The sequence below is a fragment of the Eublepharis macularius genome, chromosome 8, assembly GCF_028583425.1.
Source record: "Eublepharis macularius isolate TG4126 chromosome 8, MPM_Emac_v1.0, whole genome shotgun sequence".
Lineage (NCBI taxonomy): Eukaryota > Metazoa > Chordata > Lepidosauria > Squamata > Eublepharidae > Eublepharis > Eublepharis macularius.
Genome location: NC_072797.1, coordinates 23,503,988 through 23,528,149, shown reverse-complemented (window position 1 = coordinate 23,528,149; position 24,162 = coordinate 23,503,988). Strand labels below are relative to the sequence as shown.

Here is a 24,162-nt window from a genome sequence, read left to right as displayed (position 1 = left end):
TCCATCTTATCTATTTTAGTTCATTATATCAAGATGATGGATGCTAACAGTATAATCCTGGGAACACTTTCCTTGAAGTAAGCTCCATTGAATAGGGTAGTATTCTGAGTAAACCTGCTTAGAGTTGCTCTCCAAGCCTACCTTGTAAGGTTAAGATTACTGTGGGATTACTTGGGGAGCCTTTTGAGCACTTATTATTACATAAGTATTATGTAATATTGTGCATTGTTGAATTTCATGTTATTGTTATGTTGTAAGTGTGGTTGTGTTATCAGTCCAGACCCCTGGTACATGGAGATCACATTAATATTTTAAGTTGTCCTTTGAAAAGATAATAATGATTTGGCTTGGAGCTAGGTGAATAAAATTAAGCCTATAAATACAGTCGAATTCTAAACAGAGTGCCAGCTAAGAAATTAGTTGTTTGTTTGTTTTTGCTGGTGGTTAGTTATCGGGATGTCTCTGGTGGTGCTGTGAATATTTTCCAGGTACTCAACAGTGCTTTCAGCTTACCAGCAATGGCTTGTGTGCAAGAGCTCCATATCAGATTCCATATTTAGGGTTCCACATTTGTTGGGCGTTTTCTTTAATGCAAATGCCCTGTACATGTGCAGAGGAGGCCAGGCCCTGCACTTGCAGAGCTGTGCATGGACAGTCTCCATGGAGCCATGGGTCAGGCGAAAATGTGAATGATAGTCTTTCCAATAGTTCTGTATTGTTATCAGTGCTATTCTTGCTGTTTCAGATGGGCTTTCTAGCGTATCCAGGTATGTCCTATGTTTGGTGACTTTGACCATTTCTTTCTTGTGTCTCAGACTCATTGCCTTCATGTGTTCCCGAAACATTGCCACCAGATCTGTACCTAAAGCTCAGATTCCCCACTGAAGCTGCAGAGATGCCCTTACCATCCTCCGTATCCAATACTACATCTGATTTGGTGAGTAATGAGAAATATATGCTGATAATGCAACAAATTGTATGTATGTGTGCCTCAGTAAGTCAGGCGTAGGGAGAAAATTTCCATTCTATAACTCATTTATATAAATTAGTAGCTACATTCATTTAATATAATGTTGTCCTTTATATATGGGTTAGATTGGACGGAAGTATATCAATGTGATTGATATAGAGAACGACGACCTTCTGAAAAACTTGCCAGAGATACCTGAGTCTGCAGTGAAGCACATTCCCCAGAAAACTGAGAAGCCCGAAGTCCTCACTTCTGCAAAACTGCATCATATGGCAGCATCCGTTACCAATGCAGTTCCACCTGAAGAATTTGAGAATAAAGGTGAAGACAGCTGTAATTTTTCTTTCATGAAATCTTTGAAAAATATATTCCTTTAAATGAGTTTTCTTCTGAAAAAACAAATGTTTCCTTCTCTATCTCAACCTGTTCTTACTGGAAAAGAGTATGGGTTGGATCCAAAGTATCATGACCAGAGCTCTGGTCACATCCCCCCTCCCACCCCTGCATCTCTCCCTTTCCACCACTGCCTCTGTGCCCTCAAAAAAACCCACTTCCTAATGATGAGGGATGCTTGGGAATGACATGTAATATTCTGGCTGGAGGGGAGGGGGGGGGGAGAATCTGCAGTGAACAAAGGAAAGCTGTGGATGATATTGCTACCAGTTTTGTACAAGCGAAGTGCTCTTCTGCTCACAGAAGGCTGACAATCCAATCCTCTGTTTTCATTGCTGTATGTGGCTTTGAGCATTTTATGTAAAAATCACTCAGAAATTTCATAAACAAACTAAATTCTGTCATAGTAAACCCTAAGATCATTTCAAATGGCAGCATGTGTCAAGCCTTACCATTTCTGTGTAATTTAAAGGGCATACTCTTCAAGCTGAACCATCTCAAGGGCTGTTGGAGAGTTCAGAGGCAGAAATTGCTGGTGATCGTCTCACGCTGCATCTACTGCAAGAGGATTTCAGCACTAACCCCTCCACAGGACAGTTAGCCAAACAAATCAGCAGACAGAAGTTTTCTGCCAAACTACAAGAAATGGATAAGCAGCTGGTAGCCCTACAGAAGATGGCAGAAAGAATGGAGCAAGAATTCAGAAATACCAAAGTGGTACATTTAAGCCTTGTGATTTTTTTTCTCAGAGGTCATTCTTTTGTCCCTTGACAAATAAGAGAAGAATTCAAATTAAATTGCCCTTTCAAATAGAGAATATATCCTGTAGTGGTTAGAGTGTTGCATAGAATCCTTGTTCAGGCCATGAAACATGTGGATGACTCTGAAGAAAATGTGATAAAGATTATCATTGCTACAAGTGTTACAGCTCTGCTAACAAGGGATCTAGAATCTGTTGCAGTCCTGATATTAAAAGTGTAGTCCCAAGACAAATGTCCGGCCATTTTGATGCAAGTTTTCCCAACCCAAAAATCTAGAGATGAAAACAAAAATCAGTATAAAAAGGTGAACAGCTTTTAATTGCTCATGATAAGAGTGAATTTTTCTCTCTCTTTGGAGTTGGTTAGACTAAAATATTTGTGATATATAGTCTTTCAGTCCCCCCCCCCCCGCCCCCAAATTCTCCTTGGTAGCGTAACTGAAATTGGTAATCTTAAATTGGTAGTGTAACTGAAAACTATATTCTTTAATTATATTTCTACTTTTAAAAACAAACATGTTCATATGATAGATGAATAAGCACAGAGTAATCTATCCTTATACATAGAGTATTATGAAGTGATGTAATTTAGCGGGGAGAGTTTAAAATATCTTAATGCCCCCCATTCTATATTAAGGTTCTTGTTTAATTAAATCTGTGGTTTGTCTTTTTATCCAGAGACTAATATGAGGTTTATTTGTGCTCATGCATGTTTACCATGCGTCATCATAAGGTCCCTCATGGGGAGGGGTGTGGTTCAGTGGTGGAGCATCTGCTTCTCAAGCAGAAGGCCCCAGGTTCAATCTCCAGTTGAAAGGATCAGGTAGCAAGTTATGAGAAATAACTTTACCTGGGACCCTAGAGAGCCATTGCCAATCTGAGTAGACAGCACTGGCCTTGATAGACCAATGGTCTGATACCGTATAAGGCAACTTCATTTGATTAATAGTGTGCGGAGCATACTTTTTTTGTACTGTGGCTGTTTGTTTTCTTAGAAATGATCTCCTCTTGCTTGATTGGGATACAAAACCCACACATCCTGCTTTGCCTGGAAATTAAAAGCATTGCTATTTAGAAGGTTTTAGGTGGGTAGCAGTGTTGGGCTGTAGTAGAAGAGAAGGATTTGAGTCCAGTGGCACCTGAGAGACCAGATTTTCAAAGTGTAAGCTTTCAAGAGTCAGAGCTCCAGCCACCCCTGACTCTTGAAAGCTTACACTCTGAAAATCTGGTCTCTCGGGTGCCACTGGACTCAAATCATGTTAGTTAGAATGTATTCGTTCCTTAAGATGGAAAATATTTGATGGGGAAATGATGTTTTGGATGGTAAGCTCTTTGTGTATATATTTGGTTTCTGTAAGGAAATACTGGTGTTTAAATGATTAAATATCTTTGATAAAAGAATGACTTTCCCCCCCAGCTGGTTAAAGCACCATTAAATGAAAATGCAATCATGATGGCTGATCCAGGAGAGTACGAAGTTTCCTTGTATGCACCAGGTGTTAAAGTCTCCAAAGAAGGTATGTGATGTTGAGCTCCCTTCTTGAGCTATAGAAAATTGAAAGTATTCCCATGGTGCTTCTTTCAGCTGTTGAAATCCCATAGTAGCTCCCTCTTTTTCTACCTGGGGAATGAATAATGAAAACCACGGCCACCACTCCTCTCAGCCCAAGCTCCCCCCGCTGTATTGTGGGGATAATAATAATACCAACTTGTTCACCGCTCTGGATGAGGCACTAATCTGTCTAGAAGAGCAGTATATAAGCACTGTTGTTGTTGTTATTTTTAGAACCCACGTGTCAGTTGAAGTCCACTGATGCTTTTCATGTGTTCTGCTGTAAACATAATCTGGATAACAGAAGACACTGTATCCGAGAAGTGTTAGTCACTTCAGTTAAAATACGGAGAGATGCATAACTGGGGGCTGCCTGACCTCTTCCTTTTTGGCAGGACAAACTATTGAAAAAAACAAATGTTGGATTTCCGGTTTGGGCTTCATGGAGGTCTGACGCAGCTCCATTTGCAGAGCTGACCGGACTGCCGTTTTAAGTGGCCGGCGGGGGAAAAATAGCCCGCGGCCGACTGCTCTCAGGCGGAGAGCAGGCAAAGAACGCTCAAGACCCTAGGGTGTGCTAGATCTCGGACGAGGGGGGGCTCTACACAACGGGTCCCCTCCCGATCCTTGAGGTCCCACCCTGCGACGGGTCGGCTACAATCTCTGCGGCAGTTCTGGGGCCAATTCGGCTGGCATAAGACCTACATACCCAAGCTTCGATTGAGGGAAGAAACGGAGAGGAGAAGTTAAAATCGAAACAGCGATTACAACCCGAGAAAAGTGAATGAGAAGGTAAAGATCACTATCTTCTGTTATGGGACAGATTGATTAAAGCAGAGAGGAATAAAAGTAGATTTTCAAACTGCAACAGGCTAACGATAAAGAGGGGAAGACTCGGCAAGAGTTGTATTTGAAAAGAGACTCAGTTTAAAGAAGTTATTAAAGGAATTGGACTATTGTTTTGAATACTTGCGGTTATGGAGCTGTGAGAAAAAGACACCATCGCGAGACCTACTGTGGGAAGTCGGGAGACAGGAAGTGCGTAACAACAATAGAGTTGCTGGAGAGAAGCGGCCCTTGCTGGAGGGCAGGAAGAAGGGAATCGCCATCTTTGAAAGGGGAAGGGTCGCGGCCTCAGCGGAAAAGGAAGTAGGCCATCTTGGATTGCAAAATCATAGAGAAACCATAGAGAAAAGACGCCCGACATTTTGGACTATTTAAAATTTAATTTTTGTAAGAAGACCGGGACATTTGAAATAAAAGGACATTAAATTTTACGCCACGGAGTTAAGGAAGAGAGCGGACTCGTGGGAGCGAGCCAAAGCAAGCCCCACGATGTCAAAAAAAGAGTGGCAATCGGCAATAGAAAACCTGGATAAAAAACTTTTAGATGTGATTAAAGAACTTAAGGACACGAAATTGGAGTTGGTTAAAGAGGTTAAAGAGGTTACACAGACAGTAAAATCAGAGCTGTCAGAAGTGGAAAAAGGTATGGAAACAATACAAAGTGAACTACAAGGAACGCAGCAGAGAGTTAAAACAGTAGAAGACGCGATGGAGAACTTAGCAGACACGCAACAAACAGAGATGAGACTGATGAGGGGGAGAATGTCAGTTGCAGAAACTAAACACATGGAGAAGCAGTTACGTTTTCATGGCTTGCCAGAAGTGGAAGGAAAATCAGCGCAAGAACAGATGACTGAGGTGTTAGCTGAATACCTGGGGAAGGAGGAGGAGGAAGTTGTGGCTATCCTAGATGTGGCATATCGTGTGAACTCGAGAATTGCAACCCAGAGGAAATTACCAAGAGACGTGATTGTGCAGTTTACGACACGAAATATGAAAGAGAAGATTGTGACAAAACAGTTTCACGATCCATTGGAGATTGATGGCAAGACGATTATCATAATGAAGGAATTACCCAGGTCAGTGTTATCAGATCGGAAAAAATACAAAGTGCTAATTCAGATCTTGAAGGACATGAAAATCAGGTACAGATGGGAGTTACCAGAAGGTGTGTCCTTTGAGTTTGGAGGGGCCAAAAAGCGCATCAGATCTGCGCGAGAGATGGAGCGATTTATAAGGGACAATGAAAAAGACTTACCAACAAGACTATGAGTATGGAGTGTAAAGTTTTATCTTGGAATGTAAATGGACTAAACTCACCGAATAAGAGAAAAAATATTTTCCACTGGCTATTAAAACAAAAATGTGACATTGTTTGTTTGCAAGAGACCCATATCAGAAAGCAGGATGTAAAATATTTAAAATCAGGAAAATTGGGCAAAGAATTTGTAGCGGCCTCCAATAAAAAAAAAGGGGAGTGGTGTTGTACATAAAAGAGGAGCTACAGCCAAAATTTGGAATGAAAGATGTGGAAGCCAGATTTATTGCAGTGGAATGTACTTGGGACTTAAAGAGAGTGTTGGTAGTCGGAGTTTATGCACCTAACGGTACAAAGGAAAGCTTCTTTGAGGATTTGAGGAAGCAACTAGATGATCTTTCATACGACCAGATAATTCTTGCTGGAGACTTCAATGGAGTGACGAACTTGGAATTAGATAAAAAGACAACAACTGCACAAAAGAAAAGAGGACTATTACCAAAGCTTTTTTTTTACTTGATACAACAGGAGACTTTAGAAGATGTATGGAGAAGAGAATATCCTAAAAGTAGACAATTTACTTTTTATTCTGCAAGGCACTGTACACTATCAAGAATTGATATGATCTGGGCCTCAAAAGACTTAGCGTTATGGACTAAGGAGGTAGAAATAATGCCGATGGTAGGCTCAGATCATAATCCAATCATGTGGAAATTAGGGAAAAGGAGAAAAAGGAAAGCATGGAGAATAAATGAGGACTTGCTACAGGAAGGAGAGAGTATGGAGATGTTGAGAAGAGAGACAAAGTTCTTCATACAATACAACGTAAATAAAGAAGTACCAACTGACAAAGTTTGGGACGCTTATAAGGCGGTTATAAGGGGCATACTAATGGACTTAAATGGTAGAGCAAGAAAAAAGAAAGAGGAGAAAAGACAAGAGATTGAGGAGAAAATAAAAGCCAAAGAAATACAGTTAAAAAAGAGACCAGGGAAAAAGAAATTATATCAGGAAATTAAAATACTTCAAGAACAGTTAACAGCAATGAATAATAAGGAATTGGAGTGGAATCTTAAAAGATTGAATCAGAAAGCGTTTGAAGGTGCAAATAAACCTGGGAAGTATTTGGCATGGCAACTGAAGAAGAGAAGGGAAAAGAAAATAATAAATAGAATTTGCGAAGATAATAAAACGTATTTGGAACAGACTACCATTAGTAGAGCCTTTTACAAATTCTACGCTAAGTTGTATAATAAGAAAGAGGTAAATAAAGAGTCAATAGCGTTATATTTGGAGAAAATGAAACTTCCAGTAATTTCGGAAGCTTGGAGAAATAAACTGAACAGTGAAGTAACAGATGAGGAACTAAACAAGGCAATACAATCTGCAAATCTAGGAAAGGCGCCAGGGCCAGATGGACTTACAGCGAAATTTTATAAGGTAATGGCCAATGAACTGGCACCATTCCTAAAAGAGGTGATCAATGGAGTTTTAAAGGACCAGCGGATTCCAGATACCTGGAATGAAGCGAATATATCATTGATCCCCAAAGAAGGCCAAGACTTGACTAATGTGAAAAACTACAGACCTATATCGCTACTTAACAATGATTATAAAACCTTTGCGAAGATACTGGCGGAGAGACTGAAGGGGTGGCTTACGGAAGTCATTGAGGAGGAACAAGCAGGCTTTTTGCCAGACAGACAAATCAGAGACAATTTAAGGACAGTGATTAATGCTATTGAATATTATGACAAGCGTTGTGACAAAGAGGTTGGTTTCTTCTTTGTTGATGCTGAAAAGGCGTTTGATAATTTAAACTGGGACTTTATGTTTGCCACTATGGAAAAGCTACAATTGGGAGAAAGATTCATTAGAGCAATTAAGGAAATTTACAGAGACCAGACTGCAGCAATTGTGGTGAATGATGAAGCGACTAAGAAATTGATTATAAGTAAAGGAACAAGACAAGGTTGCCCGTTGTCTCCACTGCTGTTCATTTTGGTATTGGAGATCCTGATGATACAAATACGACAAGATGAAAAAATTCGAGGAATTAAAATAAAGGACTATTCATATAAGGTCAGAGCATTTGCGGATGACATAATGTTAATTGTAGAAGACCCATTGGAGAACATGCCAAAAGTGATAGATAAGATTAAGGAGTTCGGAGATTTGGCAGGTTTCTATATTAATAAAAAGAAGTCAAAGATACTATGCAAAAATATGACTAAGCAGAAACAACAATTGTTAATGGAAATAACGGATTGTGAAGTAACAAGTAAGGTGAAATATTTGGGAATCGAACTGACTGCTAAGAATATAGACTTATTTAAAAACAACTATGAAAAACTATGGACTCAGATAGAGAGAGATTTGATTAAATGGAACAGACTAAATTTGTCATGGTTGGGAAGGATTGCAGCAGTTAAGATGAATGTGCTACCAAGAGTAATGTTTTTGCTACAGACAATACCAATCATCAGTGACTCTAAGCAATTTGAGAAATGGCAGAGGAAAATATCAGACTTTGTATGGGCAGGCAAGAAGCCTCGAGTGAAAATGAAAGTTTTACAAGATGCAAAGGAAAGAGGCGGAATGCAACTGCCCAATCTAAGACTTTACCATGACGCAATTTGCTTGGTGTGGTTGAAGGAGTGGATGACGCTAAAGAATAAGAAATTACTAGCCCTAGAGGGATATAAAAAAATATTTGGATGGCACGCATACTTATGGGATGATAAAGTAAAGGCGAACTCGATGTTCCTGCATCACTATATACGGAGAAGTTTATATATAATCTGGAAGAAGTATAGAATCTATCTGGAAGAAGGAACCCCTTTGTGGGTAGTTCCATATGAGGTGATAGATCCGAGAGCTGTTGATAATGAGCAACAATGTCTAACTTATAAAGAAATAACTAGAACTGAAGAATCTAAACTCAGAATAAAGACTCAGGAGGAACTATCACCTTATTATGATTGGTTCCAGTATAGACAGATTAGAGATTTATATAACTCGGACTCTGTAAAGGGAGGTATACGAACAGAAAACTCGGAACTAGAGCAGACCCTTCTTAAAGAGGACAAGAAAAGAATATCTAAGGTATACCAAGCACTGCTGAAATGGTATACTGAGGATGAAATAGTTAAAGGACAAATGGTGAAATGGGCCATAAATTTCAACAAAGAAATAACAATGGAGGCATGGGAATACTTGTGGAAGACTACAATGAAGACAACGACATGCACTAGTATTAAAGAGAACATTTACAAAATGATTTACCGTTGGTACATGACACCAAAGAAGATTGCGCTAGGGAATTTGAACACTTCTAATAAATGCTGGAAATGCAGGAAGCATGAGGGCTCCCTCTACCACATGTGGTGGACGGGAAATACTGGGGGGAAATAATAAGAGTAATAAGTGAGATTTTACAATTTCAAATCAATAAGAACCCAGAACTCCTGCTACTAAACTTGGGAATGGAAGATTTGTGTTCACTCACCGTGAAGCTTCCTTTCTCCGTGGTCCAGGAGTGGGTCAGTCAGACTCGTGGGAAGTAGCTCCTCCTCTGGTGCAGGGTCGGATTGGCTTTGCAATTCCAGGTAGGAGGGGCTCTTCCCTGGACCTCCAGTTCTTTTCCAAGCCCATTATCTCCATGCAGTACACCACAGAAGCCACCTTCCATCTTGTAACCTGCTCATAACATACTGATAACATGTATAAACTTGACAAAAACTTCCTAACCAAACTATCCAACTACATCCGTTAGGATACCCCCTCCCAATCTAACAACTACTGGGTGGGTATTGACTGACCCACTCCTGGACCACGGAGAAAGGAAGCTTCACGGTGAGTGAACACAAATCTTCCATTCTCCCATTGGTCCAGGAGTGGGTCAGTCAGACTCGTGGGACATATGTCCAGCAGTGAACTACCGGGTGGGTAATTTCCTACTCTAGGCCTCCAGGACGTGCTGTAGCACTCTCCTCCCAAAGGCCGCTTCTGCGGAGGCCAGCTGATCTACCTTGTAGTGTTTGGTGAAAGTGTGCACCGATTTCCAGGTAGCCACCTTGCATATCTTTTCCAGTGTTGGAAAAGCCCTATATGCCGCTGACGCAGCAGCTCCCCTTACTGAATGGGCAGTAATCCCCTCAGGAGGGGACCTTTTACTTGCCCTATAGGCCAGAACAATACAGTCCCGAATCCATCTACTCAGGGTTGCAGTCGACACTTGTTCCCCTAAAGAACTCTTCCTAAAGGAGACGAACAATTTCTCCACCTTACGGCTAGTCTTAGTCCTGTCAATGTAATAGCTCAGGGCCCTCCGAACATCCAATTTATGCCACTCCCTCTCCCTGCTATGAGTAGGATTTGGACAAAAAGAAGGCAACACTATGTCCTCACCCCTGTGAAACTCGGAGTTCACCTTTGGAATAAAAGTCGGATCGGGCCTCAGGACTACCCTGTCCGCATGGAAAATACAAAGTTCCCTATTCACAGACAGTGCCCGTATCTCCGATACCCTTCTAGCGGACGTTAGTCCCACTAGAAAAATGGTCTTTAGAGTGAGCTCTCTAAGGGGACAGAGCGCCATGGGCTCAAACGGTTCCTTCGTAAGTGCAGAAAGCACCACATTCAGATTCCAGGTAGGGAACCTATGTACTTGTGGAGGATTTAAGAGCATAGTTCCCCGTATAAAACGTCTTATGTGAGGGTGTTTATTGAGGGAGCCCCCTTTCCTAGATCCCCTCACAGCTGAGATGGCTGCCAGTTGTCTCTTTAGGGTACTAGTGCTTAGTCCCTTATCCAACCCCTCTTGTAAGAAAAGCAAAATGTCCTTGATGGACGCAGTCAGAGCAGTACGTTTCCGTTCCATGCACCAACTGGAGAACACCTGCCAAGTCCTGTCATAGCTCTTGTTAGTTGAGTCCTTCCTGGAGGCCAACATGGTCTGTATCACCTCCTCGGCGTAGCCACACCTCTTCAGTTGGTCGAACTCAACCGCCAAGCTGTCAGTCTTAATGACGCCGGGTCTGGGTGTAGTATATCTCCTTGTTTCAGCAGGTCCGACCTGTGGGGCAGTTCCCATGGGTCTGTCGTCGATAGTCTCATGACCTCTTGAAACCACGGTCTCCGTGGCCAATAAGGGGTCACCAAGATCACCTCCGCCTCTTGTTCCACGATCTTCTGTACCACTCTGCTGAGAATGCTGACCGGTGGAAAGGCATAAAGCAGGGCACGAGGCCAGTCCTCGCTTAAGGCATCGGTTCCGATGGCTGCCTTTTCCTCCCACCTGGCGAAGAACTTTGTGACCTGCCTGTTTGATGCCGTCGCGAATAGATCCACTTCCGGCGTCCCCCATCTCCAGCATATCTGTCTGAAGACTTGATCGTGCAGTCTCCACTCTGCTTGGTCCACTGAATTTCGGCTCAGCCAGTCTGCCACTATGTTCTGTTTCCCCGCTAGATGCACTGCCTTTATGGACAGGAGACGCGACTCCACCCATTGGAAAATCTCCTCTGTCTCTCTGCTCAATCTTGGAGACCTGGTCCCTCCTTGCCTGTTTATGTAGGCCTTTGCCGTCATGTTGTCCGTTCTTATTAGCACATGTTGATGTAGCAGATCCTCCTGCAACTCCCATAGTCCGTACTTGATGGCTCTCAGCTCTAACAAGTTTATGCTTTGGTTCCTTTCTTCCTTTGTCCAGGTACCCTGGCACATCCTGCCTGTCATATAAGCGCCCCATCCCGACAGACTCGCATCTGTAGTCACGATGGATCTCTTTGGTTCTCTGAGCGGCACGCCGTCGCTGAACCTGGCAGGCTCCGTCCACCAATTCAGCTCCACCCTGAGGGACTCTGTTATCGTCACCCACTTCCTTTGTTTGTGAGTTATGACTTTCTGGAACGGACGTAGAAAGGTTTGGAGCGGGCGAGTGTGGAAGCGAGACCAGCTCACAATGTCCTGGCATGACACCATCATGCCGAGCAGTTTCGCTAGAAACATGACTTCCACTTTCTGTCTGCTTTGTATCGCCTTTACCATCGTGGAAATCTTTTGTTGTCTCTCTTCGGACAAGAAGGCTCTGTCCCTTGTTGTATCTATGAACACTCCCAGGTGATTGATTCTTTGTGTAGGGATGATGCAACTTTTCTTCCAGTTGACCACAAACCCATGCTCCTGAAGGCACCGGGTCGTTTCCTGTGTCGCTGTCCGTCCCGCAGGTAATGAGGGAGCCTTTATCAGCAGGTCGTCCAGGTATGGAGACAGGGCAATCCCATGGACCCGGAGCACTGCTACCAATGTCACCAACACCTTGGTGAACACCCTCGGTGAAGACTTCAACCCGAACGGTAGCGCCCTGTATTGGTAATGGTCTCCATTGTATGCGAATCTGAGGTATTTGCGGTGAGACTGTCGTATCGGTATGTGAAGGTATGCCTCTGAAAGATCGATCGAGGTCAGGAAGTCCCCCTTCCGGATAGCTCCTACTGTTGTCTTCAGGGTTTCCATCTTGAACTTGCGGCGCTTTATGTACCGGTTGAGCCATCGTAAGTCCAGTATAGCTCTTACCTCTCCGTTTTTCTTTGGTACGATAAAGAATACCGAATAGACACCCCGATTCTGTAGGTGTTTCGGGACTGGCTCTATTGCTCTTATCTCTACTAGATGTCGAATGGCTCCGAGAATCTTGAGATGTTTCGATTCCATTTGATGTCTCGGCAGAGTAAGTAGTCTCGAGGGCGGTTGTCTTTCGAACTCCAAAGTGTATCCCTTGGATACTGTTTCCAGTACCCACTTGTCTGATATTGATCTTGTCCATTGAACTGCAAAGTGTTGCAATCTTCCCCCAATTGGGATGGACTCTGTCCCCTCCAGATAGTCATGCCTGATTTCCTTTCTTCTGGCCCTTTGACTGTTGGCTCTGTCTTCTGAAACCGAAGTGTTTGTTGTCACTCCTTGGTTTTGTTTGCCACCGGCCTTTGAATGTTCTGTCACCACTGGATCGAAAGGAACGCTTGGGGTCTCGAAAAGCCTGCTTGCTCTTGCCCTTGAAATCGCGTTTCTTGGAGGGCAGGACCTTTTTCTTCTCAGTGTCTTCCACTAGAAATTTATCCAGTGCCTCTCCAAACAACTTTGTCCCTGAGAAGGGTATCGCCGCCACTTTGTTGCGTGCCGGTGGGTCCACGTCCCAGTTCCTGAGCCACGTGTTGCGTCTTGCTGTCACGTTGAAGCCCATGGCCCTCGAGGTCATCTGGAAAGAGTCCATTGAGGAATCTGCCATGAAGGCCGTGGACAGCGCTAATTTCTTGACCACATTCCTGAATTTCCGTGGTATCTCCTTGCCAGCATCCGCTAGTTCTGACGCCCAAGTGAACGCTGCTCTGGCAAACAGTGAACCCGTGGCAGAGGCTCTCAATGATGCTGCAGACGCCTCGAAGTTCCTGCGTAGTGCCTGCTCAATCTTTTTATCGGATGGATCTTTAGGCATGCCCTCTGCATCCATAGGTAGTACTGATGTGGTGGCCAGGCTGGAGATCGGGTCGTCCACTGCAGGTAACTTGATCTTTCTTGTTGCATCTGGTCCCAGTCTATAGAATTTATTGAACACTGACTGTAAGGCCTTTGGTTTAGCTGGGTTATCCCACTCTGCCTTAAGGATGCTGTGAAACATAGCTGGCAATGGCACCCCCGTCTGCGGCTGTCCTACTTTGGGGAGAACCTTTTCACTGCCCTGTGGGTAGGATTGGTCCGTATCCTCTTTCCCCACTTCCTTCTGGGTGATTTCCAGCGTCCTCAGGACCTTTGGCAATAATCTAGAGTATAGATCCTGTGGGAACAGCCTGAGCTGTGTAGAGGTCATAGGGTCTTCCTCTTCCTCCGATAGTTCTTCTTCGGAGTTTGTTTCTAGACCCGATGCTTCAGAGCCTGAATCAATGTCTCCAGACTGGCTGGATGATTCCTCTGTCCATTCCTTCTCCTTCCTCCTCCTCTTGGACCTGTGAAGGGAAGCGGGCTTCGCATGTCTCTTGCCCTTGTGGGAAAGGTGCCTCTGGCTCCCTTTAGATGACTCTGAGCCATGCTGAGCCCTGAACTCTTGCACTACTGCCCTGAGTTCCTTTCTCATTTCACCCCTCATCCAGGTTAGCATACTTGCTTTCGTCTCCTGGTCTTTCAGATCCATATTGCTCTCCTGGATCATTCCACTGGGGCCTTGCTCTGATTGAGGGGAAAAGGGTGAGCTAGGAGACTCCAAGCTGCTTAAGGGTCCCTCTGCTGTCCCCTCTTCGCTCTGCCCTGCCTTGGTGGCCATTCCCGCCAAAATCTTCCCGCCTAGGGGAGAACACAAAATGGCGGCTGATGAGGGGGAGATCAATCAAGGGCACGGGGGAAGGAGGGGGGGGCTAGCCCTTAGAGAAAAACGAAAACAAACCCAAAGGAAAAACAGGGGGGAAAAGGACCACCTAACACCCCCGTTTCACCTTCTCTAGGCAGGCTCCAGGGGCTAAAGCCACGCTGGTTTCGCCTTATTCCGCTCCAGCCCCCGCCAGGCACGTAGCTCCCTACCTTGCCGAAGTCCTGGTAGTGCCTCTGTCAGCGCCGCCGCCCATGCACCTGGAGACCCAAGGTTGCTTTCCGGGCCGAGCCAGCAAAAAACGCTGCTGGACGCGCTGGCCAACACCGTCGCCGCGGCCGTTTGCAGTTTCCCCGGCCTCCTGCAGCGTCCGTGCGCCCGCGGCTTTTTTTCGCGCGCCGCTTTTGGCGCCTTTTTCTAGCCGCTCCCTGCGGCTCGCTCCGGGGGGGGGGAGAGCGCAAGTCAGGAGGGAGATTCCCTTCCCTTTTCCCTTGCCCCTCCGTCCCCTCCGTCCCCTTCGTCGTCTTCTTCTTCTTCTTCTTCTTTTTTTTTTTTTTTTTTTTTTGAAATTGCTGTGCTCTATACGAGCAAGCCAAAACACAACCCTGCACGAGCAGGGCCGGAAAAAACTGGAGGTCCAGGGAAGAGCCCCTCCTACCTGGAATTGCAAAGCCAATCCGACCCTGCACCAGAGGAGGAGCTACTTCCCACGAGTCTGACTGACCCACTCCTGGACCAATGGGAGAATGGAGGGAATTCCAGCCCATCATAGGACGTTGATATTTTACATGACGGCAGCAGCTAGACTTTTGTATGCGCAAAAATGGAAAATACAAGAAGTGCCAACTATTGAAGATTGGATCCACAAATTGCTGTATATGGCAGAAATGGACAAAATGACAAGAAAATTGAGAAACCTGGACTCAGGACAGTTTAACACAGACTGGGAGAAGCTGAAACAATATTTGGAGAAGAAATGGGAGGTGGGAGGAGAACTGTGGCAGTTTGAGAACTACTGAAGTACAATAAAATGTAGAGGGGGGTGACTTTACCGGGGAGGAGAAGAGGTAAAAGAGAATTTCTAAGCAGTTATGATATTAGATTGATATATATAGAATAATAAATAGAATATTGATAGAAAATAATTAATCATAAGGGTTAACTATAAGGATTGATTAACTAATAATATTTTCTTTTTGATTCCGTACAGTGTACCAAACTGAATATGTTTATTTGAAGTTGTATATGAGTCAAATTGATTGATATCATATATAGACTTATGACTGAAGGGGAATAGAAATACTAATGTAAACAAATATAACTAAAATAGAAAGAAGAAGATAGAATGAATAACATATAGAGTATAAGTTAAACTGGTTGATTTATATGAATGTATGGTTTACATAGTTTATGATATATAGAAATATTTGAAAGTGAAATATTGAAAAATGGGATAAATTGTTTATCCATTATGGAAAATGGGACTCATAGTCAGGGTACAGAGTATTAAAAATAGTTAAAGAAGTATTGCTTAGAATAAAGGGAGAATATATATTTGTTAGATAGAGGAGATTAAAAGGAGTAAGGGAAAAGGGACAAAGGGTTGGAAAACTGTTGGAAGTCAACAAAAAGGGGGAGGAAAGGGAGGGGGTTAGAAATTGGGAAATGGGAATATTGACTGTAATGTGTAAACATTTGATCCTAACCCAATAAAAAATTTTTCAAAAAAAAGAAAAGAAAATTGAAAGTAAGAGAGGGAAGGGCACGGGGTTGCAGGAGAAGTGGATGAGGGAAAGCTTTGGCCCAGTAGCAGTGGGATAGATGGGAAAGAGGAGAGGTTTTGATAGAAAAGAAAATCTTAAATTGAATTAAAAGGTATTGGAAGTATTAGAAAAGCAGAGCTTAATCCAAATGGATTAAACCTTGCAAAACGCCCTGAATTTAATAAATTGCAGCTAAAACTAGAGTAGAATGTGTCTTCATTGTTTTTGTTCTTAATTGATATATTTGTCTTCCTTGTCCTTCTGTTGAAATAGAACGTTATTCAACCCGTGTGATTGTGGAGGATTCCCCAGAGGAGGAAGATGATATGAAACCTGAATCTTCTCAAAACAAGGGTACTATCTTGCAATCTCCCTCTGTTTCTCGATCAGCATCAGCAGGTGATCTTCCCAGTGTCAAGAAGTCATTGTCAGGTACCTTTCCCTAGTTGTTTTTCTGTTTTACTTTTAGTGATTCTGTATTAAGCAAACATTATTCTATGTACTACATAGCAGCCATATTTCCGTAAGGACTAATGTACGGCTCTCAGATCTGGTGAAAGTCAACCAGGTTTATGGCTGTTCTGCTTCCGTGACGCTTCTAACTGGACTATTTCATTGATGCATATTGAGGAAAAGCGCATTGTGAAACAGTGTGCTGTAGTAGATTGAGAAGGTTCAAATTGCCACACAATTCCTGGGTGTCCTTGGGCTGAGGCAAGTTAATCTTCCAGTTTATCTTCTCAGAATTATTGTGAAGATAAAATAGGGCAAGTCCCATGGATGCCACCATGAGCTGTGAGCTTCTTGGAGGCACATGGGATATAAATATAGCAATGGTAATAATCTCAGATTTGCAAGTAATTATTCAAGCGGGTAGACTATCGATTCTTACACCACTTTATACTTAAACCAGTTCCTGTGGAGAAAGAAAAAACCCATTAGTTTCCACCTCTAAGATCTCTATAGAGATTCCAGTTATGTCTGCTTGTTTCCTCGGTTGACCTTGTTAGTTCTGTTTGCTGACCTGTCATTATCAGTTTTCCCAGCAGTGTTCCAGGCTTAATGCCTCCTTTACAGGCATGACTCTCTAGAATGGCTGTCTCAGTTCTCCTAGGGTAACCTTAATGGCAAGCTATTCCTTGCTCAATTTACCTGTAGCAGTCTGTGTACTATGATATTTAATTAAAATAAAACATGGCCAGAGTAGTTAACAAGGTTTGCCTTCCATAATCCCCCTGTGCAAGGTGCTCTGCCTCATCACTGCTGGATATATTGTCACAGTTGAAACCTTAGTGCCACTATACCACAAGCAAATAGTTGATGTGTCACACAAACACACAACTGAAGTGACTGATTTTATGTGCCTTTTTTGCAAACACAAAGACCAGAACTGGTCTATTTGACCAAAAATGCCAGGCAAAACTGTGGGCTGCTCTTTAGGATAAAGGTAGTAAGTAACTTGAATTGTCATATCAGTACTGGGTAGGTACAATTTCTGAGAGGCAAATGGTTGCTTTTGAAGCCATTTAAACAGAAAGTTGGGCAAAGTGTTTTTAAGATAAATAACCTCCTGAGCTCTATTATGAGTTGTTCCAGATAGTGCAATGATGCCTAACTCAGAGAAAGTAACTCTGTTGCCTGCTTTGGAAACCCAGCTATAGCCCTTCAACCTTTTCCATGGGCAGCAATTAGCCTAACAGCACATACTTCTTTCCAACAATATATTGTATTGATCAAATCTATTTCTTTTTTTAGATATTTGTTCTAGGCTTGAAGAAGTGAATGAAAGGTGCGTATTGGAAAACATTTTCTTATCATCATACTGAAATTAGAAGAGAGTTTGAGGAACTTGTTCTGCTGTTCTCCCCACCCGCATGAAATATACATGGCATTTGTAATAACACTTTCTGTTCTCCTTCCCCTGTACAAGTGTGCCTGTCACTATTACACATTGTATTTCTCTCTTCTTCTCAGCTGATCAGTTGGCATATATTGAGCCATATTCCAATATAGTGTCATGGCAGTCATGGGAAACTTGGGCAGATCTATAGCTTATTGAGATTTGCATTTGAGAATAAGACTTGCATTTGCTTTATTACTTTAGTAATGAAATGTATGGAATGCTTCTCAGATGAGACTAACTAGTTATTTACATAACATGATATAGAAATGCCTCTGAATTTTGTGCTTTCTTAACTCAGAGTATGAATTTCAGCATCTTGTAATGGTCAGTATCAATATGAGGCAATCATTACAGCCCCCAAACTGTTCTTTGGTTCTGGTGGTACCGCCAAGACAAAGAATGCTGCTTCTTCCCCCACCTCCCTTCCATTTTATCTGCTGCTTGACTGAGGTGAACATACCAGAAGGAATAAAAGAATGTCTCTCCCTCTTCCTCCATCCACTCCCCCCAGCACAGTAAGCACTAGTATGACATCACTCAGTGTACTCTGGGAGATGTACTTCCCAGGATGCCCAGCATCTAGTGTCATGTGCTGTAGGAAGTACTGTTCCCAGAGAGCACTGGGCATACCAAATCAATGTCCGAAGTATTCAGCAGGTGGGAGAGAAAGGAACGAGACTCTTTTTCCAGACAGTTGGTCCACTGCTTGCCTCCCAGCACCTGCCCAGAGAAGCAGCAAGGAAGGGGTCCAGTGCTTCAGGAACTCTGGCTCTTTGATAATGTCATTAAGGACACTTACGGAAATCCAAGCACTTGGAATCACACTAGGTTAATTGGCAATAGCTTCTTTTAGCGGAGATTAATTCTGAGTGCTCATCCCTTCCCCAAATAACAAATAGCAATATTCCCATCTGATTTTTTTTAAAAAAACGAATGTAGTCAAACATAGAGTCAGTGTCAATACGGGACACAATCTAGCATGCTGTCAAGGCCATCCTAACCCTAGTGAACCCAACTGTGTTTAAGAAGCCAACTGCGTACAGCCTTAGTTGATTGGAGAAGTGGGTTTTTTCCTTGATTCCAATAATGTGATTGCTTTTTCCAGTTTTTCAGAAGATCCCTTGCAGATTACTGGCTTGAGTGGTGTTTCTGACATCATAAGTGATCTCCTAACAGAAGGAGGTGTTTCAGCTGCAGAACTGGGCCTCACAAAAACACAGGCTAAAAAAATTTCCAGGTATTTTTTTCAACTTTACAGAGACTGGGTTACAGTCCTCAACAGCAACACATTCTGTTATTCCCTGATAATGCAAGAAACTCTTATCTGCAGGTTATCCACAAATCCCATCATAGATATCCTTCATTTATATGTATATGTAGTAGTGTTGAACTGGTTGTGGTGGCATGCGATTCATTGTACCTAGCAATGGTTGTCTGTTGATGGTATTCATAGTTTTCTCATCACAAATGTGCTGGAAGTAAAGCAGACACTCGTATTTTGTTAACGCTTTACTTGTTCTTGTGGGCATTTATAACCATGGCTGGAAGTCATCTGTGAAGGATTTCTTATTTGTTTGTTTCAGACGGTCTAGTGTCATGAGTGGACATTCACATCGAACAGAAGAGGAGAAAAAAGAATTACAAACCTGGATGAAAAGGAAGCGAAAGAAAAGACTTGATGAGTATCTACAAAAACTGGCTGAACAAAGAGAAAAAGAACATAATCCCTTTCAGTTGAGAAATAACTTGGTAAGATTACTTGCTTTTAATTGCTTATTTTACAGTGCATTCCTAAAAAACACTTTCCTGGGAGTAAGCCCTATTGAATAGACCTTAGTAAAAGTCTGGCTAGACGTGCTTTGGATTGCTCTCTTAGTGTTATAATATGTGCATATAAACAGTTGTATTTCAAATTAGGTTCATAGAAAACTAGTATTATTTGCATGCCTAGTATTATTAGCCCTACATTCTGCGTTATCAGAAGCAGCACCAGTATTATGGACCTCCGTTCCACAATACTGAGCCAAAGCGGGGGGCGGGTCCGGCCAGTTTACAGGATCAGTATAAAATCTTCTTCTTTGTACTAGTATTCTACAGCCAGCTACAAAGATGCAATTAATAATTTGTTCGAATTAGAAGTGTTGATATTATAGTACATTTACCATCTGCCTGGACACTTTCTGCTAGAAATGGAAGGAGCGATTTAATTATTTATTCATACCGCAGACTTCGTTAATATTGGGGAAATAGTAAATACAGTGTTAAATGTTCAGAGTCCTTGCTAGCAATGAGAAATGCATAGTAGCTTACCAAACCACTGTGCAACTGTGTAAGAATAATAGTGAATAATAATTTCTAGTGGATTTTTGACTGTTTTAGTTGAAAGCACAATTGCAGCCTGTGATAACCTCAGATACCAGCCATGTCAAAGCTCCTCCTAGTCAGTGACTGACTGCACCAATGGCTCCCATTCTGACCCGTTCAAAAATCCTTGCCCTGAAGAAGTGTCTGTGATAAATGAGTTACAGCGGTGATTAGATCTATTTGCTGTTTTTTTCCCCTGTAGCGACTTGGATATACATCACGGGAAATTAAATTGCAGCAGAAAAAGAAAGATGAAAAAGACAAGTAAGTGGAGATTTTTTCAGTTCTGTTCTAGCTTTTTCATTTTTTTGTTGTTCTCATGTTTTTGTTGGCCAACAGTGAACGTTAGGTGCACGTTCTTTATGTTTCATTGCTTATCTTTCAGTGATCTGCCAGTAACTGATGTGATAACCAAATGAAATGCTTCCTTCAAGTAGAGTCAGTTGACTCAGTGCATGAAAGGAAGCCCCAGCCTGGAGGTTTGCTTAAAAACAACTTTGGAACAGAAATGCTCACTTTTCCCCCCTTCAACTGAGGTTCAGCTACCTCAACGTTCCATGTCTTTGGAAGGAAAATGAGCAAGCACATAAAATGATTAGCCTGTAAGAGATGGGACCACTAGGCTTTTATTATCAGGAATTGATGGCAAGAGAGCATCTGAAGACACTTTGATCCAGGAAAAGATGGCATATCTGAAGGTCTGCCTGCCTGCTCCATTCCTGTAGGGAAATATACAGAATGGGCCTGTTCAACTTAAGGCTTGTGGGCCAGTTGCAGCCCTCCTCTGACTACTTGCAGATTCCTGGGGGAGTTCCAAATGGCCCATTTCCCCCTCTTTATGCCCAAGCCCATCACAAATGTGAATGGGGATGAGATGACGCCCATATCACTTGTTCTGCACTGCTCCTCCTTTCCTTGGGTCAGAAGGTGTGTGGCAGAGTTGGTGCCACCCTGCACAGCACACTTGCCTCTGAGACTCCCTTTCTTTGTGACATGTTGAGAGAGGGAAGCTGTTTCCAAACTCATCAAGGATGAACTAAGCTACGGGGGAGGATTGGATAGAACGAAAAATGAAGGGGGCTGCAGGAACTGCTAGATGAGAAACACAGAGAGAGAGATGTGGTAGGAAAGGGTGTGTGTGTAAACATTCTGATTAGAGAGAGACCTGTGGTGGAGCAAAGAGAAAAAGTCAGTTGAGGTTTACAGACATTAACATTGTAACCAAAAATGTTTCCCACAACTATAGTACCCCACTGCAGCCCATTCAAATTGTAAAAATACAAAACAGACCTCAGAATGATTCAAGCTGAAACAAGCCCATTAATCACCTGCTTCTTCCTCCAAGCATAATCTATGTCACTGGTCAAGAGAATGGTGTGAGGATGTATGTCCAGAACCCTGCATGTGTGGAAGGGACGGTAGGTCCCTGGTATTCTGAACATTTATTTATTTATTTATTTATTTATTTATTTATTGCATTTCTAGACCACCCTTCCCATCAGATGGGGACATTGACAGAAAGGATCAGCCATGGGGAGGGACCTTCTCCCCACTACATATGCACGCACAAACTTTCAGTAAACTCAGGTCCCTAGCATGCAGGATTAATGAATCCTGTTCAAGTCCTTCCTGGAAATTTCTCTACATTCCTTGTAATTCAGCCCCCGCCCCGGTATAGCCAGAGAGATATAGGCATGAGACCATACAGGACGTGTGTGTGTGTGTGTGAGAGAGAGATGGGGGCATTGAATGGTATTGATGACTCGGCATGAAGGCTAAATACCATGTGTGTGAAAGCATACACATCTCAGTAACATGCCAGGGTTCTTTAGCTTGAGTTTATCTTGGGGTTTACTGTGGAAAGAGAGATTGTTTCCCAGTCAAAGTAATCTTAGGGGTCTTCAGCTGACTGACTAAATATGTCCCTAAAACCCCTTCCAATTCAATTATATATTTGGTACATAATAGCTTAGTGCACATTTTCATTTTTTATTTTTAGAGTCCTGTTCTCTGAACATCATAATCACAGAATCTCCCGAGCTCTCACCCTGATGCAGGAGCTGTTATCAGACACAGTGCAACTCCCTTCAAGCGAACTTGGATCCTTGTCTAAAACAAGACTACCTCAGGATTTCAAGAGGCCGCGTGTCTCTTCTGCTGGAAGGTAAAGTATTGAACCCTCCATCACCTTCAGGTTTCCCAGTTCTACTTCAAGTTTACCAAGTGAGAACTGGATTTTGTTTGCTGCAGGGCATTATGCACCCAGGTTGGTGTATATCTCCAGTGTTTTCTATGGTTTTTTGCTGTGGCAACTTACAATACTAATTTAAAATACAACAAACCTATCCATGAAGCATCAGTTAAAATGCCTGTTCTGACAATTATAAAAAACAACAGCCCCTAGTACATCACTAAAATAGCTAAAAACACAATGAGCCAGGGTTAAAAACAAAAAGGAAAGGATCCACCAGATGTTAAGTACCACCAAATTACAAAGCAGCAGTGGCAAAACTCAAAGCTTAGGTGAATAGAAATATTTGATGCCTGAAACGTAGAAGCCGGAGTGCCAGTTTGTGGAGAAGACATTCTGTAACTGAGGTGCCACCTCAGAGGAGGCTCTGTTCAGAACTGCTGATTTCTCACAGTAGGCAGAGATTCGTGCACCAGCGTGGCTTCCTAATCATTCTAAACTAGAACTTTGTTGTTGGTCAATGAAGAACTGCTTCTGAGCAATATCTCTTTCATTGGAAATATAAATATTCCACATCAGTGCAGTATGTCCAGCGGCTACCGTCATCAAACTACTCACTTTAGGGTAGTCTCAGATTTTGCTGTAGGAAGTTTGTGTGTGGGCTCCTCTGTACTATTTGGTGCTAGTAGTAACGCCTGTTAAGAAAAACATATGTAAAATAATTTTAGCTGTAAGGCCTTGCTGCCAGTGTCAGAAGCTGCACAGAAGTATCTGTCAAATCCATATGGCAAAGTGTGAGCCTCCCCAAGACAAACAGTTTGAAGATTGTAGGCCCAAGTCAAATGGTTGCCTCCTGTGGCTTCAGTAGAGGGAATGGGACTGTGGACTATTTGACTAGTATGTATTGCCTGTTGTATATTTTTATCTTGCTCTCACTGTATTATATTTCTTGCATTTTTAGCATGTCATGTTTAATACTTATGCCTTGTTTCAGATTCTGTAGCCCCAGTCCTATCACATTTATTAGATGTCTCCTCATCCTAATAATTACATTGAATTACATTATATAATCTTGAGTCTCAGTGAGAAAGGTGGACTCCGGACAACATCAATCAAATTATTTGTTGATCATTACAAAATTTAATGGCTCTGTACTTGTAATGTTATGAAGCTGGGCTATTTCCAGGATGGGTATTTTTACTGTTCTCAGAAGCTGTTCTGGTATACTTTGTGAATTATTCGTGACACGCAATGCTAGACATGTGATATTTCTCTTCCAGAAGTTACCAAAGTGCAAGGAACAGCACTGTTTCCAAAGTTGGTTTGGGTCAAACAAGATCCTTTTCCAGTCTACCTTCTGACACAACTTGGAGAAAAGGTCAGAATGAGAGACCTGATGTTGCAATGACAACCAGTATTAGACTGGAGAGTAACCTCATAGCCTGCTGTTCAAGTATTTCTGTGCCAAGAGCCTGGGTGCAGTAGGATGAGTCAGCACACCTATGCATGAGACAGTCATAACTAGCAGATTCGGGAGGGGGGCATTGGCCTGATACGAGGCTTAGAAGTTGGTAACCAGTGGATACCTTTCTGGCCATTAACTCAGTTAATTCATTGTTAAAAGCATATTTAAATTTTTTCTCTAATATTCTAAATATTACCACAGAAAAAAAGAAAAGAAGTAGAATTATAAGCATTTATGAATAGATAGTAGGTTAGATAGTAGTTAGGAATAATGTTAAGATATATGTTATTACCTGTCTTAGAGACGCCAAATTATAGTACTTTACTTATAATCAA

The 24,162-nt window shown here is 42.5% G+C and overlaps 1 protein-coding gene across 1 annotated transcript in view; it reads left to right on the top strand.

The window, feature by feature from the left end:
* The window catches only part of CPLANE1 (ciliogenesis and planar polarity effector complex subunit 1), a 74,529-nt gene that overhangs the window by 47,315 nt on the left and 3,052 nt on the right, over nucleotides 1–24,162 (top strand). The window contains exons 41-51 of the mRNA XM_054986692.1: nucleotides 816–937; nucleotides 1,096–1,291; nucleotides 1,836–2,080; nucleotides 3,541–3,640; nucleotides 16,178–16,336; nucleotides 17,660–17,693; nucleotides 18,913–19,044; nucleotides 19,391–19,556; nucleotides 20,374–20,435; nucleotides 22,171–22,335; nucleotides 23,643–23,740. Coding sequence (XP_054842667.1) covers nucleotides 816–937; nucleotides 1,096–1,291; nucleotides 1,836–2,080; nucleotides 3,541–3,640; nucleotides 16,178–16,336; nucleotides 17,660–17,693; nucleotides 18,913–19,044; nucleotides 19,391–19,556; nucleotides 20,374–20,435; nucleotides 22,171–22,335; nucleotides 23,643–23,740 — 1,479 coding nt within the window. The remainder of the gene's footprint in view (nucleotides 1–815; nucleotides 938–1,095; nucleotides 1,292–1,835; nucleotides 2,081–3,540; nucleotides 3,641–16,177; nucleotides 16,337–17,659; nucleotides 17,694–18,912; nucleotides 19,045–19,390; nucleotides 19,557–20,373; nucleotides 20,436–22,170; nucleotides 22,336–23,642; nucleotides 23,741–24,162) is intronic.